General features: G+C 38.2%; 1 protein-coding gene and 1 pseudogene across 4 annotated transcripts in view; one reads left to right on the top strand and one right to left on the bottom strand.

Moving 5' to 3' along the window:
* Window positions 1-21,470, top strand: part of TMEM87A (transmembrane protein 87A) — a 42,737-nt gene extending 21,267 nt beyond the window's left edge. Inside the window, exons 11-20 of one of the 4 annotated variants that reach the window (XM_067744366.1) lie at window positions 2,307-2,400; window positions 3,898-3,970; window positions 5,759-5,863; window positions 6,764-6,822; window positions 7,730-7,833; window positions 14,720-14,793; window positions 15,214-15,275; window positions 17,135-17,187; window positions 17,732-17,762; window positions 20,201-21,470. In XM_067744366.1, the coding sequence (XP_067600467.1) occupies window positions 2,307-2,400; window positions 3,898-3,970; window positions 5,759-5,863; window positions 6,764-6,822; window positions 7,730-7,833; window positions 14,720-14,793; window positions 15,214-15,275; window positions 17,135-17,187; window positions 17,732-17,762; window positions 20,201-20,242 (697 nt within the window). In that variant the 3' untranslated portion in view covers window positions 20,243-21,470. Of the gene's footprint in view, window positions 1-2,306; window positions 2,401-3,203; window positions 3,280-3,897; window positions 3,971-5,758; window positions 5,864-6,763; window positions 6,823-7,729; window positions 7,834-14,719; window positions 14,794-15,213; window positions 15,276-17,131; window positions 17,188-17,731; window positions 17,763-20,200 lie in introns of all 4 variants that reach the window. The other 3 variants (XM_067744345.1, XM_067744355.1, XM_067744339.1) reach the window with 3 other exon arrangements.
* Window positions 9,220-11,958, bottom strand: LOC137206961 (COP9 signalosome complex subunit 7a pseudogene; annotated as a pseudogene).

Below are 21,470 nucleotides of genomic sequence, written 5' to 3'. Positions count from 1 at the left end.
GTATTAACTTCCTATATGGAAGAGCAAATTAAAATGCTGATTAAATTGAAACAGTGTTGCAGGTTTCCAGTGTAATTCTGAAAGAGTCGATATAAGAAATATTTCTGAAATCAAAGGTATCTGAAATATTGTAGATTTGTAAAAGTTGGAAAAATATTAGTGTTTCATTTTACTACTTAGAATTTAAGGAGCATCTGCAGGAAAACCTGCAGTATAGCAAATGACATTGAAACATCAAACTTTTAGAGTAAACTTATTGTGACTTTCCTCTTCCAAAGTATTCTTGCAAGTCATATTTTTTTAATGGGAAGAGCATTCTTGAGTGCCTTCTATATATTAGACATTCTAGGCCCTAGGGATACAGCAAGAAAACAAAAGACTTGGAGTTTACATTTGTGGACAGACTGGTGCACAGATAAAAATACGTGAGTAAAATAAAAATACGTGAATGAAAAATCTAATATGTCAGTGAGCAGATAAAGCAGGGAAAGCATATAGAGTTCTAGGCAGGAGGTGGAACTTTCATTTGTAAATATGGTGCTCAAGGAAGGCCTCACTTTGGCAGTTAAGCAAAGATCCAAGTTGGTGAAGAAGCTATATGTACACCAGGGGAAGAAATGTTAAGATGTGGTCAGATTCTTTTATATTTTGAAGGTAGATACAGTGGACTTTGCAGGTAGATAAAATGTGTGATGTGAAAGAGAAAAGGAATCGAGGATGTTGCCAACTATTTTGATCTAGAATCAAGGATAATGTCAACTCTTTTGATCTAAGCAAGTGGAAGGATGGAACTAACGTTTACTGAGTTCAGGAAGATCTTAAATGGAATAAGTTTGGAGTGGAGGCAGGATTAGAAGGTCAGTTAGATATCCAAATGAGGGAAGTAGGAGGGAGAAATTAAGGCAGAGATATAAATTTGGGAGTCATAAGGATGTAGCTGTTATTTAAAGCCATTAAGACTGGATGTGATCATCAAGGAAGTGAGTGTATACAGAGAAGAGGTCAAAGGACTGAGCCCTTGGACTATTATTATTTAGAAGTCAATGAGGTGAAGTAGAATTAGGACAGAGGAAATTGAGTAGTGACCAGTGAAGTGGAAGACAAAGCTGAACACTGTTTCAAGGGGGGAGTGATTAATTGTGTCAAGTAAGAGGATTGAGAAGTGATCACTGGATTTAACTACATGGAGGATATTAGCGACCTTAAATGAGAACAGCTTTGATGAAGGGGGTAGGACAAAAAGCTTGATTGGAGTGAGTTTAAGAGAGAATAAGGGGAATTCTCTCTTAAATAGGGGGAGAGGAATTGGAGTTAGGTATAGACAGTTATTCAAGGAGTTTTGCTTTAAGTAGAATTAAAGAAATGGGGGACTTTAATTTTTTTAATTTATTCATTCATTTAAAGGAGTTTTGCTTTAAATGGGATTAGGGGAATGGGGGGTTCTCACTTTTAAAATGTATATATTCATTTAACATATGTGGTTGCCTCCTGTATGCCAGGCAGTATTCTGGGTTTCTAAGATAACACCATTGGGGAAATAAATTCCTGCTCATTTGCAGTTTTTCTAGCATATAACAAAATATAAGAACAAATATTGCTAAGGCTTAGGTAGACATGATTTAAGGCAGTGCACCTCGTAATGTAATGCACTGATGAATCACCTGGGGATCTTGTTAAAACGTAGATTCTGATTCAGAGGTACGTTGAGTATCAAGGATCTAAGATTTTTCCTCCTTGACACAGAAGCTACTCAGACTTTTCACATTTTGCTGGATTTTGAGCTTGATAACAGACTATTTAATGAGTTTCAATAAGATTTTGATTGTATTAAGGAATTGTTAACATTTTTAGATTTGATAATGATATTGTGGTTATGTTTTTTCAAAGTCCATATCTGTGTAAAAACATACGGAAATACATATAAATAAAAGGTAAGATCTAGGATTTGTTTCAGAATAGTATGGGAGGATGGGCAGTGGATGAGGTGTGCATGGGGCAGGATTAGATGGCTTTTGGGACTGGATGATGGTTTTATAGGGGTTCATTATACTACTGAATATGTTTCAGAATTCTCTGTAATAAAAAGTTTTTTTAAAAATGCAGTAACCAGGGACCGGATCTCAAGTTCTAGAGTTCACTGTCTTGATTTAAGACCATATGTGTGTTTGAGTTTTTCTCAGCTGAATCAAGTATGTCTGGCTTATATCTGTTAAGTTGTTGGCCTGCGTTAATCAACATGAGTTTTTGTTACTTAGCTTGTCTCGGGGTTTGTTGCATTTGTACTCATTTCTTTGCTTCCTCTATAGGCCTCGCCTTGGAGTCACTCTTCACAAGGTTGTGGTAGCAGGAGCTCTTTATCTTTTGTTCTCTGGCATGGAAGGGGTCCTCAGAGTTACTGGGGTCAGTATTGCTTAATCAGAGTTTTTGTGGTCATTTCAGATATATAGTTTTTGTCTTGAGGAGGTTAATTGGAAATGTCTGTGGGCTTCTTTACTACTTCCTCTAAGTCACCTTTGGGCTGTGGTTTACCAAACGTATGTATAATTCATTTTTTCTTTTTAATCTATCTATTAGAGCTTCATAAATTTAATGTGTGATGGGGAATGAACACTTTCCCACCTGTCCCCAGATTACTGCTTATTTACTAGTTCCCCAGTGGGAAGCAGCAATGGAGCAGCTGGCTCCATTCTTGCGTAAGTGACAAACATTGTAATCATGCACTTGCTGGTTAATCTGATTTTTGTTTTAAAGTGACAGTGCTCTTTGCTTAATCAGCACTTGCATTTCAGAGGCTTTCTTAAAATTCAACTGACTATACTTTACATAATTATTTACAATTACATAATTATGCCTTTTGTTAGGGAAGGAAACCAAAGCACTGAGACATATGTGATAAAGAAATTTATGTTAGAGCTGGATTAATGTGAAGAAGTGGGCCTCCCTAGGTCACTCCAGTTATTTTCCTATTTATTTAAAAATTTCTGTCTGCAATAACTTGTTAGATTCAAGATGGTAAATGCTGTAAACTTTTCTCTCAATTAAACAGGGCTCAGTAAGTTTTGCAACAAATTGCCCCTTAAATGAAACACTTTATGGATGCAAATTTGGTTTTCAAACCACACTGTCCTCTGTATGTAATTTCCTTAGACTTTCAGCAACTTTAACCACCTGTCAATTTCATTTTCTTTCTTCTGCTGCTGTAGTATTTTTCTTATCCCTTGGCTTTGATAGTAAACCTGGCCCTCTCAGCAGTTGATGCCTGTATTATTTTATGGATATCCTTTCAGTAATGCCCTGGTGATTGGGTAGTTAGGGTTAAATAAATAGCGTCTTAAACTTTATGAAAGCAAGCAGCATAGTTTTGGAGATAGATACTTGCCTTACATCTTATTTTGAAAAATACATTGTATATTACAATTCCAGAAATCAATAATTCTTAGTATATTAATGATGCAGTAATTTTAAATATGAGAAGGGTCTTTAGGACTTATAGCCAAAACCAAAATGATGGGAAATGATAGGATGGAATGGGAACTTATACTGCCATAAAGTTTTTGGTGTGATCGCTTCTTACCATCGATCTTAGGGTGCTAAGAACTCTATTAGCACGTTATAACTCTGTATTAAAAAGCACTTATTAGTTAGCAGCACGTTTCATTGTACTGAGATTGTAATCAACAATTTGTGTGAAATGCTTATAGTTGTATATTATACATGATGGTTTGTCAGAAGGGAAGAATGATGCAGGTGCCAAATGTTACTACCTTTTTGTTTTCTTTCAGTTCAAATGCAAAACCACTCCAGATGATTTATATAAATGCAGAATCTTGTGCTGGTTTCATCTCTGTTCCTCTCTGGACATCTCTTTTTTCACCACCTCTTTTTCTTTGTCTGCAGGCCCAGACTGATCTTGCTTCCTTGGCCTTTATCCCCTTGGCTTTCCTAGACACTGCCCTGTGCTGGTGGATATCCTTCTCATTGGATTCTTTGATGGCAGTCCATTTTCTCCTTTTTGGAGATGGGTTTCCATTGATCTTTCTGCAAAGATTTTTTTTTTTTTTTTAACAGTTTTGTTGATTATTCCTTAGTCTGGGATTAGGGTGTTTTTAGTCTAACAACCTGAGGCCTCAGGTAAGCAGTTTTTTTGGTTTTAATTTTTAAAATTGCATCAGAAATTGGTGACTGTGATCTGAGCACAAGATAAAAGCTTGTGGCTTTCCTTTTTTTTTTTTAATGAACATTTCACTTTAATTTTGGACTTATTTGTGCACCCCACTTAGCGTTAGAATCACTGGCCGCTCTGCTCCTGACATTTCTTTCAGCCTCTAGGAATTATTAAATGCTTTGAAAATTATGAAAAGATTTTGATTCTTAAAATGTGGTTTGGGGACTACATAAGGTTGTTTGACTCTCTTAAAATTCTATGTAGGTTTAGCAGATTTAAATCCTTATGGGGTAAGTGTTTTATATCCCTGTTCAAAAGCTGACTTGGGATTGTCTGAAGGCTTCCACTCTTTGAAGTAAATATTGATTCATTTGCAGGTGAAGTCAGTCAGCACGTAACAGACAAATTTCTATTTAAGTAATCTTTTTCTCTTGCTTCTTAAAATTAAATACTGTTTATTAGGGACTTGGCCTATTGGATGAAGGATTTGGCTTTTGGAACTTTTATCCTTTTTTTTTTTTTTTTAAATTTGTGTTGCTTTTTGTGTATTTGCTTCTATGTGCAATATTATTGTCTTGATAAACTGTTATAAATGGCTGAATGTAAACAAAATAATAATTTTATGGATTTGAGTAGATTATCATATATCAAAAATCTTTGAAATTGAAGTGTTCTTGCTTCAAATGGTCAAGCTTTTCCAGATCACTATCTTTCAAGTGTGCTTTGTGAACCTCTATAAATATTAGGAGGAGTGGAGAGAGGAAAGTGGGACTGGACCAAACAATGAGATAACCCAGTGTTTAGGTAGCAGCTTGTTAATAAGTCTTTGTCAAAGCACAGACCAAGCTCCACCTCATTCATTTTTGTATCTGCTCATTCTGAAAGTCAGACATGAGAGCAGATATCCTCTTCAGTAGTCATCAATTCCCTTCCTGTCTTCTGTGGCAACTTCTCCTTGGGAATAATGTTCTGAAAATGGAGAGTCATTACTTTTAGAGCCTAACTGCCAGGAATACTCAGCCAATTGTAATTGTACTGTCCTTTTAATTCAGGATTGATCTGGCAGCTGATGGCAGTTCTCTTAATATGGCACAAGGGGTCTAAGTGTAGAACTCTGGAAGGTTGTAGGCACAAGTGTATTTATGACCCTAGACTGGATTACCTGGGACAGTGAGAACAGAGCTACCTACCTTAAAGGAAGAGAGAAGATAATGCTGACTTCTCTTCCCTTACCTGTTACTCATTTTCATTTCATTTTCTTCCATTTGTCTTTCTTTTTCTTTTTGTTTCTCTAGAAAGCTGCTTCCTGTCTTTATTTCTCTTTTTAATATTTTCCTCTTTCTTCTTCTTATTTTTCTCCATTCTCATTTTATCCTGGTTCTGTCTTCTCTTCAGTATCTCATTGAAAATGAAGACTTTCTTATTAATCATGGTGAAGCTTGGGGTGTTTGTGAGATTGAGAATAAGAGAGCTGTAAGTCCTCTGGGATCCATAGCTCTATCATTATGACCCCAGATCCTCAGAAACTTGAGGATTAATTTAATAGCTTATGGTTTTTCTGAATGTTGATTTCCTTGACCTTCAAACACATATTTATTAGCCTGACTCAAACAATGAAGCTATTAAAACTTCGGAGGAACATTGTAAAACTCTCTTTGTACCGACATTTCACCAACACACTTATCTTGGCAGTGGCAGGTAAGTTGGGGACTTTCTTCCTGATGTTTAAATGTGATCCTTTTAGAACAGAGATTCTTAACCTGAGAGGTTATAGGTGTGCTCTGTAAAATTACATAGAAAAGTTTTGTGCATTTTACTTGGGGAAGGGGTCTTTAGCTTTTGTCATTCTCCAAGGGGTCTGTGGTTCAAAAAAGATTGAGAACCATTTAGTTTAAGTATAATAGATGAAAATTAATTCAGCTGTTAGTATATCCTGTCTCCATTCTTTTTCTTGAGGCAAGTTAGCTTGAGTGCCATAGAGCATTCAGATTCCTTTTAGAAGACATTAATACTTACTTGGTTTTATTAAATAGCTATAGTATTTTAGGTTAGGGTACATTGCCATTATACTCCTTTTACGTATGTTACTAAGCATGCATAAAATATAGACATTAGGTAGACCATAGCCAAAGTAGGCTTATTTTCTGCCTTTTGGCCCTTGTAGCAGGAAAAGTGAAGTCTGGCCTGTGATTGGAACCAACAGTTATGTTTGTCGTGCAGTCATTTTATCAGCCTTTTTTTCCCCCATCTGACCAGCTAAAGAAAAATTAGCATTACTATACTAAGGATAAAGGAAGGGGAAAAATTGTATTATTGATATTGCTGGGAAAAGCCACGTTTCCAATAACTTCATTTCCAATTCTCAGGGTTACTGAAGTAGCCAGATAGTAAACAAAACTATTCTTTAAGTACAGAAAGGTTTCACAAGAGTACATGGGCCTTGTATAGAGTAATTAAGTAAATTTGTTAAAATAACAGAAAGTGACGGTGATGTTTGGGGGTTAGGGATGTGGGGGATTCCACTTAACCAGAATTGGAGAATGTAATTGGGGATGTAAACCAACATTCATACTGACCAGGTTTTATATTTCCTCTTAGCATCTATTGTGTTTATCATCTGGACAACCATGAAGTTCAGGATAGTGACTTGTCAGTCGGTGAGTTAACAAACACATGCATTTAGGAATAGTGTACTGTTTGTTATACACAGACAATGATGTTGATGACAGTGGTAAGGTTTGTACCTTATAAAAAATTAGGGTTAGGGCTTCCCTGCTGGCGCAGTGGTTGAGAGTCCACCTGTGGATGCAGGGGACACGGGTTCATGCCCTGGTCTGGGAAGATCCCACATGCCGCGGAGCCTGTGCTCCTCAACGGGAGAGGCCACAACAGTGAGAGGCCCACGTACCACAAAAAAAAAAAAAAAAATTAGGGTTAGGTCTCCACTCTGAGGGTTAGTATGCTTCTCTCCTCTTGAGTATTCTATATGTGTCATATACTATATATACTAGTAGTTCAAGAGAATTTTATAAGTGATAACTACAGTCTGCCATAACCCAATTTTGCTTTAACTAAAAATTCTCAAATAAGAAATCCAGAGTCTTAAATACTAAGTATGTGTGAATAATGCTAATCTGAGTAAAAACCATGTCCTTAAGATCTGAGCACAAAGACTATGGCCAGTAGCATTTCTTTGGAGGCAGCTATGGCTCTGTTTTGGTAAAACTAAATAAATGAAAATGAAAATTATAAAAAATAACAACCTGATGTTACTTTCTCTTACCTTATATAAAAACCCTTCCCTAAAGATTCTCAGAGCTGTAATGAAGCATTGACAAGCACTCTGTTTGGTTAGTGCCTTTTCTTTAACAATGGTAATCACTACAAGGGAAGAAATTAGGTTCATTCACTTTGTGCTTGGCGCAGTGCTTGTTAGCATATATAGCAGGCCCTTAGTAAATATAAGTTGAATGAATAAACAAGTAGTTCTTGTTCTATGCAAAGGGCTTTGTGAACAAAGGGTTAAGATAATGTATATAAATGTGTTTTTTCCCCTTTTGGTAGGATTGGCGGGAGCTCTGGGTGGATGATGCCATCTGGCGGTTGCTGTTCTCCATGATCCTCTTTGTCATCATGGTTCTCTGGCGACCATCTGCAAACAACCAGAGGTTTGGGGATTCTTCTTATTTACGCTGCTAACCATTGAATGGCCACGTTATCGATTGGGGTGGTTCAGTGGGTGACACTGTCAGGGCTGTATCATGTAATGGAAACAGTACTCATTGGGTCTGGACTTAGGAAATTGGGTTCATGTCTCAGCTCTCCTATTAATGTGAGTTGTGTTTTTTGGCATGCTGCCTCTTTTCACCTCTCTGAACCTTAGTTTCCTCTTCATAAAAGAGGGGGAATTGATACCTATTGATATGAGGTCCCTTTCAGTTCTGACATCTTCTGTTAATATAAGTATTTGTATGGGTAAATAAGGGAGGGAGGTAGATTGTGACAATTGTAATGAGAGTCTCACCTATCTAGTGTCCAGAAGGAAATAACAATTTCTATAGTCGGTAGCTCAGCTTATTTTGTAACAACAGAGAGGGTAAAATGAAAACTTAAGTGACTGACTATGGAATAAAAATCAACATGTGAATTTGCTTTGTCTAACTATAGGCAAATCTCAGTTATTTACGAATTGGCTATCTTTATTTTGTTATTAGCCATGCCTTTATTTCCCTTCTTTTTTTCCCCCTCTTCATGTGCTTTTAGACAGTTAAGAGCTTATATTATGCAGCTATACCACCGAAGAAGGAAAAGGATGAGATGATATAACTAAGGGTCTTGTGACCCTCCTTTACATTAATCTTTTTTTTTTTTGTAGATAGACCTCTTGCAGATTTATTTCTGTGTCATGTTATATATAGATATATGTATATATACTCTTTTTATTACAATATATCTCCTGCCCTTCCCCCACCAAATTCACAAAAGGAAGTATAAATCCGTCCAGGATTGCCATCAGGCTTTCTAAGATAGTCAGGGCCAAGAATGAACCATCTCACAACAGCCCAAGAAACAGCTGCCCTTAGGCTATGGAGTCATCAAAGCAGTAGCATTCCAGGACCCAAGGTGAGGAAAGAGGAAAGGAAACAACAGCAGTGTGACAGGATTCTGGGTTGAAAGTGTCCTAGACTTTCATCAATGACTCCTAGAAAGGCAGGCTGGCTCCCAGAACTCTCAGGATGGGAATAAAGGTGGGAGCCTTGTGGCTCTTCAGATGCTCCCCAAATAGCCTGGGGGCAGGGAGTAAGAGCTGGGGGTTAGGTATGCAGGGCTGGGGTGGTGGGAGGAGGAACACGTGTGGGTTATGCTGAGGACATAGCAGCCCTGCCTACTCAATGACATATAATAAACAGGGACGGATGCTGGCTTCTAAAGAAATAGGGGAGAGAGCATGGCAGGGAGCAGGAGGGAACAATGGGACACATAAGAAAGTTAGGTACAGGACTTCCCTGGTGGCTCAGTGGTTAAGAAGGCCCGCATACTGCAAAAACAAAAACAAAAACAAACCCATGTACTTGCCTCCTCCCTTGGGAGTCGGGGAGAGAAGAAGGGAGGTGTGAAGGGTCATGAACCTAGGATTATCAACTGGTCAGGGGCACAAGAAAGCTCTCTGAGGACTCCTAAGGGGCAGGCAGATAGCTGGGGTCCCACAGTCCCAGGGAAGAAATGACAGTCCCTTCAGTTCGACCTGGACCAAATCTTGGTGCTCCCTCAGAGCCCCTTGCCCTTTGAGGCTTTCTCGCTGGGCTGGCACTGGTTGGTGCCAGGAGTTGGTTCCCTCAGCTCAGTCACGTGTTGCTCAGGTTCCTGAGATGTGGCTACATGGCTCACCTGCTCCTCAGTGCCTGACAGCATCACTTTGCTGCCCACTCACCACTCCTGCAGGGTTCAGGCAGTGGCACTGAGGTCCTGGTGCTGGATGTCAACCTCCAGTCTCTGGTTGGGCTGGTCGAGGGAGGCGAATCACGTCAGCGTACACGGCCTCGGTGACAGGGTCTTGCAGATGCCACACGTTCTGCAGCACAAGGGCCTCCAGTGGTACTGCATATAGGATACACTTGACTTTGGCAGCCAGGGTGACGATTGATAGATGCCAAAACTTAACCCTTCTGAGCCTCTGTGAGTGGAGGAAGATTCTGGGCTTCAGCTAAGTGGTCAGCATGTGTCCTGTAAGCAAACACTGTGAGTAGCCGAAATGTGGACTGTGGAAGCAAAAGTCCCTTTCACCCACCTCTCTTCCAGCACACTGTGTGAGGCCACTGCTCTGTCACTTCCAGCAGCTGTTCCCAGCCTTTCCTGCCACCTCCCTCTACACTGATCTATTGATCTTCTGTTCACTTGCTAGCTATATCTATACATAAAATTTTTCCCTTTCTTTAGTCTTTTTTTTTTGTGTGTGGTACACGGGCCTCTCACTGTTGTGGCCTCTCCCGTTGCGGAGCACAGGCTCTGGACGCGCAGGCTTAGCGGCCATGGCTCATGGGCCCAGCCACTCCGTGGCATGTGGGATCTTCCCTGACCGGGGCATGAACCCGTGTCCCCTGCATCGGCAGGCGGACCCTCAACCACTGCGCCACCAGGGAAGCCCTCTTTAGTCTTTAAAAATTTTTTTTTGCTTTACCTGTCCTCTTCCTTTCTCCTTTTTTAAAAAGCATTGTGCCCACTCCCTATAACTCCAGTGTTAACAGCCCAATGTGATGTATCCTGCCACATTTTATTTTCCTTGTTCATATGTGGAATCTTTTACTCACTCAACAGTGCATAGTGGAAATGCCTTCCAAGACAACTGGTTTAAATTAAACTCATCTATTTTCATGGATGGCATTATATTACATAGTACAGATGTAGTATAGTTAATTAACTTGTTTCCCTGTTCATGGGCATTTGGACTATTTCCAGTTTGGTTGTTTTAGGGTCCCCAAGATCACTTTTTTTTCTTTTAATGTATCTATTTTATTTATTTATTTTTGGCTGCGTTGGGTCTTCTTTGCTGTGCGCTGGCTTTCTCTAGTTGCGGCGAGCGGGGACTACTCTTCATTTAGGTGTGCTGACTTCTCATTGTGGGGGCTTCTCTTGTTATGGAGCACGGGCTCTAGGCGCTTGGGCTTCAGTAGTTGTGGCTCACGGGCTTAGTTGCTCCGCAGCATGTGGGATCTCCCCGGACCAGGGCTTGAATCCGTGTCCCCTGCATTGGCAGGCAGATTCTTAACTGCTGCCCCACCAGGGAAGCCCAAGACCACATATGTTTAAAAGGACTCATGAGACTCAGCATACAGTTGTACTTAGAGCAAAGGTTTAGGGACTTCCCTTTCCGTTTCCTTCAGGGAAAGGCTTTTAAAGACAGAGTAAGGGAGCAGGGGTGTGGGGTGCATGATCAGCTTGTAGACATTTTTCTGATTGGTTAGAGGTGAGGTAATCCTGTCAGCCTTCTGGTTCCAACCAGTCTCGGATCTACAGGCTTTTGGCAGCACACAGTTAACTTCTTCCACCTGGTGTGGGTTTCAGTATCGGCAAAACAGCGCAAAGGATATGGCTCAGCATATTATCCATAGCCCTTAAGGAGGAACTAAAGGTCCTTGACTTGGTTTAATGGCTAAACTATTATTATTTTGTCTTGCTTGACTGTTTTCCTTTACTTCTACATTTTCTCATTTCTCTGATTAAATTTATTCTTTGGAACTCGGGGAAGGTCTAGGAAGCTCAAGTTTTTCTAAAGACAGGCAGAGGGTTTGGGGCCAGGGAAGAGGGGTTATCCCAGGAAGGTCCCATAGGGTCTTGCTCGGTTACATACATTTATTTTTATACACTCGAATACCCCTATGCCTCATTTTTTTTCTCTCATTGCACTTATTATCTTCTAAAATCTATATACTTTATTTATTACTTACTATCTATCTTCTCTTCCTATCCCCCAACCCTCAAACCAGATGTAAGTTCCACGAAGGCCAAAAACTATTCCTGGCTACATGGAGTTAGCCAAGCTGCAAAATCTGAGGGAATGGTCCCTATAAGACTGTCCTCACTTCTGATACACAGTTGCGAGTTCAAGGGTTTGCAAAACCGTCTCAGGTTTGATTATTCACTAAAAGGACTCAGAACTCACTGAAAGCTGTTATGTTGATGGCTATAGTTTATTACAGAAAAAGGATAAAAATTAAAATCAGCCAAGGGGAGAGACTTACAGTACAGAGTCCGGGAGGGGTCCAAATGCGGCATTTCCAGTTGTCTGCTCCCATGGAGTCACAGATGGTGTTCCCTCCTCCTGGTTGCAGTGTGTGACAGTACACACTGAGTATTGCCAACCAAGGGAAACTCACCCAAGCCTTTGGTGTCCAGAGATTTTACTGGGGCTCAACCACCTACTATCTGTGTGGCTGAACTTCAGTCTCCAAGGAGGGCCTGGAGGTCAGGCTTATCTTTAATTGCTAGTTCCTCTGGAGGCCAGAAGTAATATTGTGTGCCCCAGAGACCTTGTCACAGGTCACACTGTTAGACTGTCCTGTGGCCAGAGCCAAACTGGGTGACCAGAGACACTCCCATCATGCAGGACATGCCAGGGGCATAGAGATCACCTCTCAGTAGTCAAGGGCAAAACCAGTCCTCTCTTTGTGTACACAAGGTTAAATTTTCACTACACACTGGCACATAGCAGATGCTCAGTACATATTAGTGAGTGGCCTTGAGATTGCTGGGTTATAGGGTATGTGTATTTGTAATTTTTAAAGTATGACCAGATTGTATTCCAAAAAAAATCTGAAACAAATTGCGTATCTACCAACAGTGGTATGAGGAGCTCTTTCCTCTTCCCTTCTACACTCCCATTATTTTATTTAATTTTTGCAGATCTGATGGATGAGCGTTAATATTCAGTGTTACTTTTATTTGCATTTAAGACTGAGCTAACTTTTTGTGTCTTTTATATGTTTACCGTCAGTTACATCAATCAGCTTTTTATATCTTTGGCTATTTTTTTATTGCCTTGTTGATCATTTTTGTATTGATTTGTAGGAATTCCTAATATATTTTAGATGCCAATATTCCAGATATTTCCAATGTTCAAGTATTCCAGATATTTTCTCCTAGTTTGATTATCTTTGAACTTTTTTTTAGTGATGTTTTTGGTTATAGAAAAACTCAAAAATGTGGAGTCAAATTTGTCATTTTTTTTCCTTCACAGATTATACATTTTGTGTTCTAAGAAAATTATTTCCTACCTTGAGGTGAAGTCATAAAGTTCTTCTATAAGTTTTAAAAAAATTTCACAGTTGAGCTTTCATTCATAAAGAGTATGTTTGTTTATAGGATCTCTTGTCCCTTTTGCTCTCGTCCTGCTCAGTAGCACATTGTCTTAATCTTAATTATCTTAGCTTCCTGATAAATCTTGTATCTCCAGGGCCTAAACCGCCCTCCCCCTTAATCTTCTTTTTAAAAAATATACTTTGTTATTGGGTCTTTGCTTTAAAAAAAAAAAAAAAGGAAATCAGCTTATTTAATTCTAGGAAAACCTTATGAGATTTTGATTGGAATCTAATTAAGCTTAATGGATTAATTAGGGAAATTTTGTATCTTTTTGATAATCCCATCCTTGAGTGTGTTATCTCTCCATTTTTCAATCCTTTCAGTGCCTCGGTTATGTTTTATAACTTTAAATGTGTTTTTTAAAAACCTTTGTGGATCTTATGGATGCAACCTCTTTTAAAATAATAATTTAGGCTTTTCCAATTATGTAGGAATGCTATTGATTTTTGTATATCACATCCATTAACTCTCCTGTGTTACCTTGTTCTAATAATTTCTAGATTTTCTCATTAGATTGGTTATTATCTCAAATTAATAGTCTTCCTGTCTCATTTCTGATTCTTGTGTTTGCTAGGCCTTCTTGTATAATACTGAATAGAGGAAATGAGAGTGAGCCTCTTCATCTTATGCTGACTTTAAAATAAATGCATCTCAAGGATCACATTGACTTTGATATTTACTGTGAATTTTTTTTTTTTTTTTTTTTTTTTTTTTGTGGTATGTGGGCCTCTCACTGTTGTGGCCTTTCCCATTGCGGAGCACAGGCTCTGGACACGCAGGCTCAGCGGCCATGGCTCATGGGCCCAGCCGCTCCGCGGCATGTGGGATCTTCCCGGACTGGAGCACGAACCAGTGTCCCCTGCATCAGCAGGCGGACTCTCAACCACTGCGCCCATACTGTGAATTTTTGTTAGTTACCCTTTATCAGGTTACAGGTGTTCCCTATTATTCCTAGCTTATAAGGAGTTTTATCAGGTAAGGGTGATTTTAAAACAAAGTAGAGTGAAAGTAATAGGCAACAGTAAAATGGAAAGTGCAGAATGAGTTCAAAGCTAAAGCATTCTAGGAATTACCTATCTGGTAGCTGCTTTGCTGAATCTCTTGTAAGTTGCGAAGGAAAGATAACAGATATTCCAGATCAGGCCTTCATCTTCTCAGCTTCCCACTTAGAAATTGAGATTTTAAATTACTTGGAACACAACAAGATCAGGCTTTCCCAATCATAACTACCAATTTGAAGTCTGAAATTTTGAATTACAAGAGAATTTACTTACCCCTGTGTGATACATATGCTTATAAGTGAACATTTATTGAGTGCTTACTGTGAGGTATTGTTCTAAGCACTCTATTTGAGATGACTTACCTGCTTTTTTCATTACCTCTATAAGTAATGTTCTGTTATTATTCCCATCTACAAATGAGGAACCTGGGGCACAGAGAGAATAGGTAACTTGTGTAAGGTCACAAGTAGTCTGTGGCTGAGCCTGCACTCATAAATATGATACTGTCCTGCTTCTCTCTTGTTAATAGCGGCAATTGAGAGCTTTCTGAAGGGGAAGAATTACTTTATTATTCACTAAACTGATGTAATGAATGACTATAATTGAGGTTTCAATAATTAGTCCTGTAAAATCCAGATAGTGGAGTAGTTTTTTTTAGTTTTCTAATTTTTTCCTTCTGTTACCTTTGTTCTGTCAGGTTTGCCTTTTCACCATTGTCTGAGGAAGAGGAGGAGGATGAACAAAAGGAACCTATGCTGAAAGAAAGCTTTGGTAGTGATAAAATTCACCTTTTGTGCTTTAAATATTCTTTTCTGGTTTTTAGAAATAGAGTAAAAGAAGTATAACATTTTGAGTATCAAAATCAAGAGACTTTGATGCATGTATTTATTCTTTTACAACATGTTCTTCAGTTTGATATGCAGTGAAGTTAGGGGGAAGTGAAAGTAAGGGTATGAATCTTTAGATGAAACCATGTTCAGTAAATAATGGCACATTAAATGTCCAGTTTACTTGCTAGAGATGGGCTGAAAACTTGACTTTGAACTTTGCAGCACAAATGTAAAGATGGAAAAACTTATCTGTAGTATAATTTAGTGTCAATAAGCTTAAAATAAAGCTCTGAATCCATTTTTGCTATCAATGCTGGTCTACTGACCTAGTTAACCAGTGTATTTTTTTTTTCTTCTACAGAAGGAATGAAAATGAGAAGTACCAAACAAGAACCAAATGGAAATAGTAAATTAAACAAAGCAGTAAGTATGACTTCTTTTTTTTTTTTTTTCCCCCTGTCCTCTAGCCCTTGGTGGAGCTCAGCAGTTATGTACAGGCCTTAATGATTTTTTATCTATGCTGTAATTAACATTTTTAAAAACAGAGATAGCAAGAGATTCTGTCTAGGACCTAGTAATCTTTTAACTAGATGGTTTGCTGCTATGTCCTGAAAAGGTTCCAGACCATTCTGATGGTTCTGTTTAATGGTTTTCATCAATGAAATCATAGCCCCATTAATAATCTAAGGTGATCTTTTTTGTAGTAAAGATGATTTTTTCAAAACTACAATGAGGTATCACCTCACACCGGTCAGAATGGCCATCATTAAAAAGTCTACAAAAAAAAATAGTCTACAAATAACAAATGCTGGAGAGGGTGTGGAGAAAAAGGAACTCTCCTACACTATTGGTGGGAATGTAAGCTGGTGCAGCCACTATGGAAAACAGTATGGCGGTTCCTCAAAAAACTAAAAATAGAGTTGTCATATGATCCAGCAATTCTACTCCTGGGCATATATCTGGACAAAACTGTAATTCAAAAAGATACATGCACCCCTATATCCATAGCAGCACTGTTCACAATAGCCAAGACATGGAAACAGCCTAAATGTCCATCAACAGATGAATGAATAAAGAGGATGTGGTACATATATATACCACGGAATACTACTCAGCCATAAAAAAGAATGAAATAATGCCATTTGCAGCAACATGGATGGACTTAATCTCTGTCATACTAAGTGAAGTAAGTCAGAAAGAGAAAGACAAATACCATATGATAACACTTATATGTGGAATCTAAAATATGATACAAATGAACCTATCTACGAAACAGAAAAAGACTCACAGACATAGAGAACAGACTTGTGGTTGTCAAGGCCGGGGGTGGGAGAGGGAAGGATTGGGAGTTTGGGATTAGCAGGTGCAAACTATTATATATAGGATGGGTAAACAACAAGGACCTACTGTATAGCACAGGGAGTGCTACTCAATACTCTGTAATGACCTATATGGGAAAAGAATATAAAAAAGAGTGGATATTATGTATATGTATAACTGATTCACTTTGCTGTACACCTGAAACTAACACAAGATTGTAAATCAACTATACTCCAATAAAAATTTTTTTTTAAATTCTGTGATAAACCATAATGGAAAAGAATGTGAAAAAGAATATATATATGTATAACTGAATCACTTTGCTGCACGGTAGAAATTAACACAGCATTGTAAATCAACTGTATACTTCAATTTTTTTTTTTTTTTTTTTTGCGGTACGCGGGCCTCTCACTGTTGTGGCCTCTCCCTTTGCGGAGCACAGGCTCCGGACGCACAGGCTCAGCGGCCATGGCTCACGGGCCTCGCCGCTCCGCGGCATGTGGGATATTCCCGGACTGGGGCACAAACCTGTGTCCCCTGCATCGGCAGGCGGACTCTCAACCGCTGCGCCACCAGGGAAGCCCTGTATACTTCAATTTTTTAAAAAAATCAAGAGTTTTTCAGTCAGCTTTTTTTTCCTTAAGAACTGTGCATTCACTCTGCATTTAAAAGGGCTTTAGAATTTATCTCAGTTTTAAGGAGCAAAGCTTACATGAAGCAAAAACTCTAGGTATTAGATTACTGAGAAGAAAGCATTTAGGGATGAGGATATCATTTTATATTTCATTCATATAGTTTAGTTTTTTAAATTAAATTATTTGACTTTTCTGTTATTTGTCCTGTTATGTGAATATACTAGTTCAGAGTGACAAGAGACTAAATTGAGACCTCTTTAGATCGTTACTTGAGATGTATATTTTGGTGCATTTTGGTAACATCTGGCATTTATATGTTCTCAGCAGGAAGATGATTTAAAGTGGGTAGAAGAGAATGTTCCTTCATCTGTGACAGATGTGTAAGTTTTTGAATCCTTACCACAAGAATCCTTTTTCACAGTTAGTATTACTTTTATTATTTTAAATGAATGAGCTGAAGAGCATAGTAATGAGAATGCTTGTAGTTAACTCTAGAAGTAAAAGGTTAAATTACTGAAATAATTTGAAGTGTTAAAAATATTAAAAAGATGTTAGAAAATAAAGACCAGGAATGATATACAAACAAAAATAATCCAGATTATTCATTCAGATGACACTTATGCTCAGAAAGATTTAGCTATAGGTCTTCCTAAAATCAGTGGGATAATCCTTTTGGAATTTTTGAGTTCCTTTCCATGCCTATAATTTTAATTAAACATTGTTCCTATTAAAGTCCATACAATTTTAGTAACTGTGATTCTTTTTTTTTTTTTTGTATTTGCTTTTTCTTTTCCTGAAATGTCTTCAATGGGATGCAAATCTTAGGTAGTTACAAAAACTTTAAATTGTAGTCATTATTCACTGTCCTTTTTGAACCATTTATGGCTTTATTTTACATTGTTTAGTTTGTTTTTCTCTCTGCAGAGCACTTCCAGCCCTTCTGGATTCAGATGAGGTTAGTAATCAAATCATATGCACATAAACTATGGGTCTGGTGGCTTCTGTTCAAGGAGATTTATTTATATGACTCGGTAATGGACTGATGAACTATAGTTGGTATAGTTGACAAAGGATGAAAAGAGAAATACTAATATTATAACTAAAATATTCAAGAATGTTTCCTTTCTGTACATGTCCTCCTTTTATTTCTTACAAAGTGTGGTCAGACTTGAGAATGTCTTTGTTTAAATTGGGTAGCCAGTACCGTACTCTTCCACTAATTCCTTTGTCTTTAAGAAATTCAAATTTAACCCTTATCTAGTCTAGGCAAAAATAATAAAGAAAAGTTGGGGCTTCCCTGGTGGCGCAGTGGTTGGGAGTCAGCCTGCCGATGCAGGGGACACGGGTTCGTGCCCCGGTCTGGGAGTATCCTACATGCCGCGGAGCGGCTGGGCCCGTGAGCCATGGCCGCTGGGCCTGCGCGTCCGGAGCCTGTGCTCCGCAGTGGGAGAGGCCACAACAGTGAGAGGCTCATGTACCGAAAAAAAAAAAAAAGTTATTTTAATTTACCTACTATGCAGTGTTATCTGTGTCACTGTCCTCCAGATAATAAGGATAATTAGTACCTCTAATGTTTATGTTGATTATTAGTCTTTTAATATGGCTCCATACACTTTATCTAGAAGATTTCACATGAGGTTTTATGTAAGAATTGCAGTCTGAGTTCGTGGAAACCACTTCTAGACGTGTTCTGAATGTTTAGGTTATTCTAGGGTGACGATTTGAGAAAGCCTTTTAAAAGCCTCTGCCCAATTGTGACTTACTGTGTTGGATTGACTGCTAAAAAATGGTCACTTCTCACTGCCCTGCTGTGTGGTGCAGTACACAGTGTCAGATTTCTTAGCTGTTGCATGCATTGAGATAATTGAGAACTCTACCTTTCAGACAAGCCTTTGCTTTTTGTGGTATATTGTGCAGTTCCTAGATCTTTCTCTTGGGAGCCATCTTCTGCTAACAGTTTGCCTTCAGGGTATCCCGTTGGCTCCAGCTCTCCAGACACGCATATTTCAGCCAGAGGAGGCTGAGTATGTGAAACCCAGTTGTGCCATTTATGGGAATATGGGTTTATTGTAGTACTTTTGGTGGCACTGAATTCATCTGTTTATATTTTCCTGTGTGAAAAAATGATTTAAGAACTGAAAAAGAACAATGAATTACAAGAGAAACAAATTAAATAAAGGACTAGGAATCAAAACAGCATCAGACTCTTCAACAATGTTGGAAGCTAGAAGATAATAGAACAATGTCTTTGAATTCTGAGAAAAATTATTTTCAAACTAGAATTCTGTACTCAACTATCAATATAAGGGTAAAACAAAGATGTTTTCAGTCATGCAAAAACTAAAATAATTGACATCCTATGTGTGCTTTCTCAGGAAAGTATTAGAAAATGTTATTCATAAAATGAGGGAACTAAAAAGAGAAAGACTTCGGATCCAGGAAGTAAAGGATCCGACACAGAGAGGCAGGGATAAATTCCTAGGATGATGTAAGAAATTCTCAGAGTGTGACAGCTGGGCAACAAGTTTGGAGAACAGCTAGTCCGGAATGGAGCGGGAGAACAGAGAGCTTCAGGGACGAGTATTTCTAAGGGAAAAAACCTGAAAAGGATAGATAATCTGATGTAATTGATCATATTGAAAAGGGATTTACAGTTCTATCAGAGTTTGGGATAAATTTGTTATAGGTACTTAGCAAATGAAGCAAAGGAAAAATGAAAAAATACTCTAAGGTAAAATTACTATAATTACTGTGAAATTTAATAGTATTACATTAATTTTCTCAATTGAAATGGCATACTATAAATACTATTTTATAGTCAAATGTAATTTTTTTACATGATTTTAAAAAATTATGGTGAAAAACACGTAAAATCTACCATTCTAACCTTTCTCAAGTGCAAAGTGTTGACTTATATGCACATTGCTTTGCAACAGATCTCTAGAACTTTTTCATCATATGTAATTTTAGTCAGCATATTTCATTGAAAGGATATACTATAGTTTGTTTATACAGTCCTATATTTTGAGTGTTGCAGTGGAGATACTAGTGGCTAAGTCTTTGCCCACATCCTTGACTATTTCATTAAGTTAAATTCCTGAATCAGAGGAGGTACACATTTTTATTAAAGCTTAAGTGACTCTAAAACATACAGTTCCCTTTGATTTGTGGTTTGTTGTCCAGAAGCCTAGAGGTTTTGCTTCAGTTAATCTTGGGACTTGGACATCTGTGTGTATCAAAATCTTTATAGATGGTTAGCAACCATTGCTCTAAATATTTAGTGAACATAAGCAAGTACTTATAGAAAATGTGTGTGTGGTCATCTTTAGAAAAGATATTTGGAATGTAGACCATTTAAAATTAATATACTTAGCATAACCTTTTTCCCCCTAGGAACGAATGATCACGCACTTTGAAAGGTCCAAAATGGAGTAAAGAATGGGAAGATTTGCAGCTGAAGATGGCTAGTATCTGGGAAGAGATCAGCTTCTGTGTTAGTCTTTACACTGCTCCATGGGATTAAAGGAGGCAATGACATCCTGATCTGTTCCTTGATCTTTGTGCATTGGAGCTGGCGAGAGGTGTTGGAACAAGGAGAACATTCTATTGAAAACAAGGTCATAGGATGAGAAAAATCTACAAGTTTTTTATTTGCAGCATTGATGCCCCTTTCCCTCCCACACCCTGACATGGATGTTTATGCAACTTGTGTATGTTGTTCCTAAACCTTCTATAATGTTTAAATTGTTTAATCTGTCAAACTAAAAAATTTAACATCTTCTGAAGAACTGTGACATCAACACCATAATAAGTAATATCCAGGAGCAACTGCCTGTAATTTTAATTTATTTAGGGAGTTACATAGGTGATGGGGGAAATTGTTAATTATTTTTGCATTTCCTGGGAAGCCAAGGTTAAATCTTGCAGAGGTAGTTTTGAGAAAAAGGAGTCCTTCTGCGTTAAGGAGCCATGGTTCTAACAATGATTAAAAGAACAACCAAAAAAAAAAAAAAGAAAGAAAGAGAGAGACTGTTACAGTGTGATTTAGATCATTTGAAAAAGCAAAATCAAGTGCAATTTTGTTTACAAACGGTGTATATTAAAGATTTTTCTATTTCAGATGTACTTTAGAGAGAAATATTAGCTTAACTCTTTTGACATCTGCTATTGTGACACATCCCATTGCTGGCAATGTGGTGCACACTCCAGAACTTTTAACTACTGTTTTGTAAGCCTTCAAGGGCAGCATTGCAGAGTCCTAGGCAATGCTTTGCTTGTCTTCATGCCTTTTACTGGGTGTTGCACTAGATGCAGAAAGGCACTCCGTCGTAAGTGCATGTGAGTGAGCACCCTGTTAAAGGGATTATAATGCTTCAGAAGCAGGAGCTAATACAAAGGAAACAGGTCCTTCTGGCTTAAACAGTTTTTTCTGCATGAAATAGTGTGGAGGCCCTGGACTGCTGCTCATTCTTTAGGATCGACTGTTCTTGTATCTGGTGTTGGTTTAGGGATGGTTTATAAGAAACATCACAAGGTGATGGGATTCATTTGAAGCACTATATTTGTTTGAATGATTTTGTCCAATTTTGCCTTCCCAAGATTTTTTGTTCTACATAGAAAGTTCATGCCACTTTTTAATATTAAAAAATTTTAACAAAATTGA

The sequence above is a fragment of the Pseudorca crassidens genome, chromosome 1 (genome assembly GCF_039906515.1).
Source record: "Pseudorca crassidens isolate mPseCra1 chromosome 1, mPseCra1.hap1, whole genome shotgun sequence".
In the NCBI taxonomy this organism is placed as follows: domain Eukaryota; kingdom Metazoa; phylum Chordata; class Mammalia; order Artiodactyla; family Delphinidae; genus Pseudorca; species Pseudorca crassidens.
This window is presented reverse-complemented; position numbering and strand designations above follow the sequence as displayed.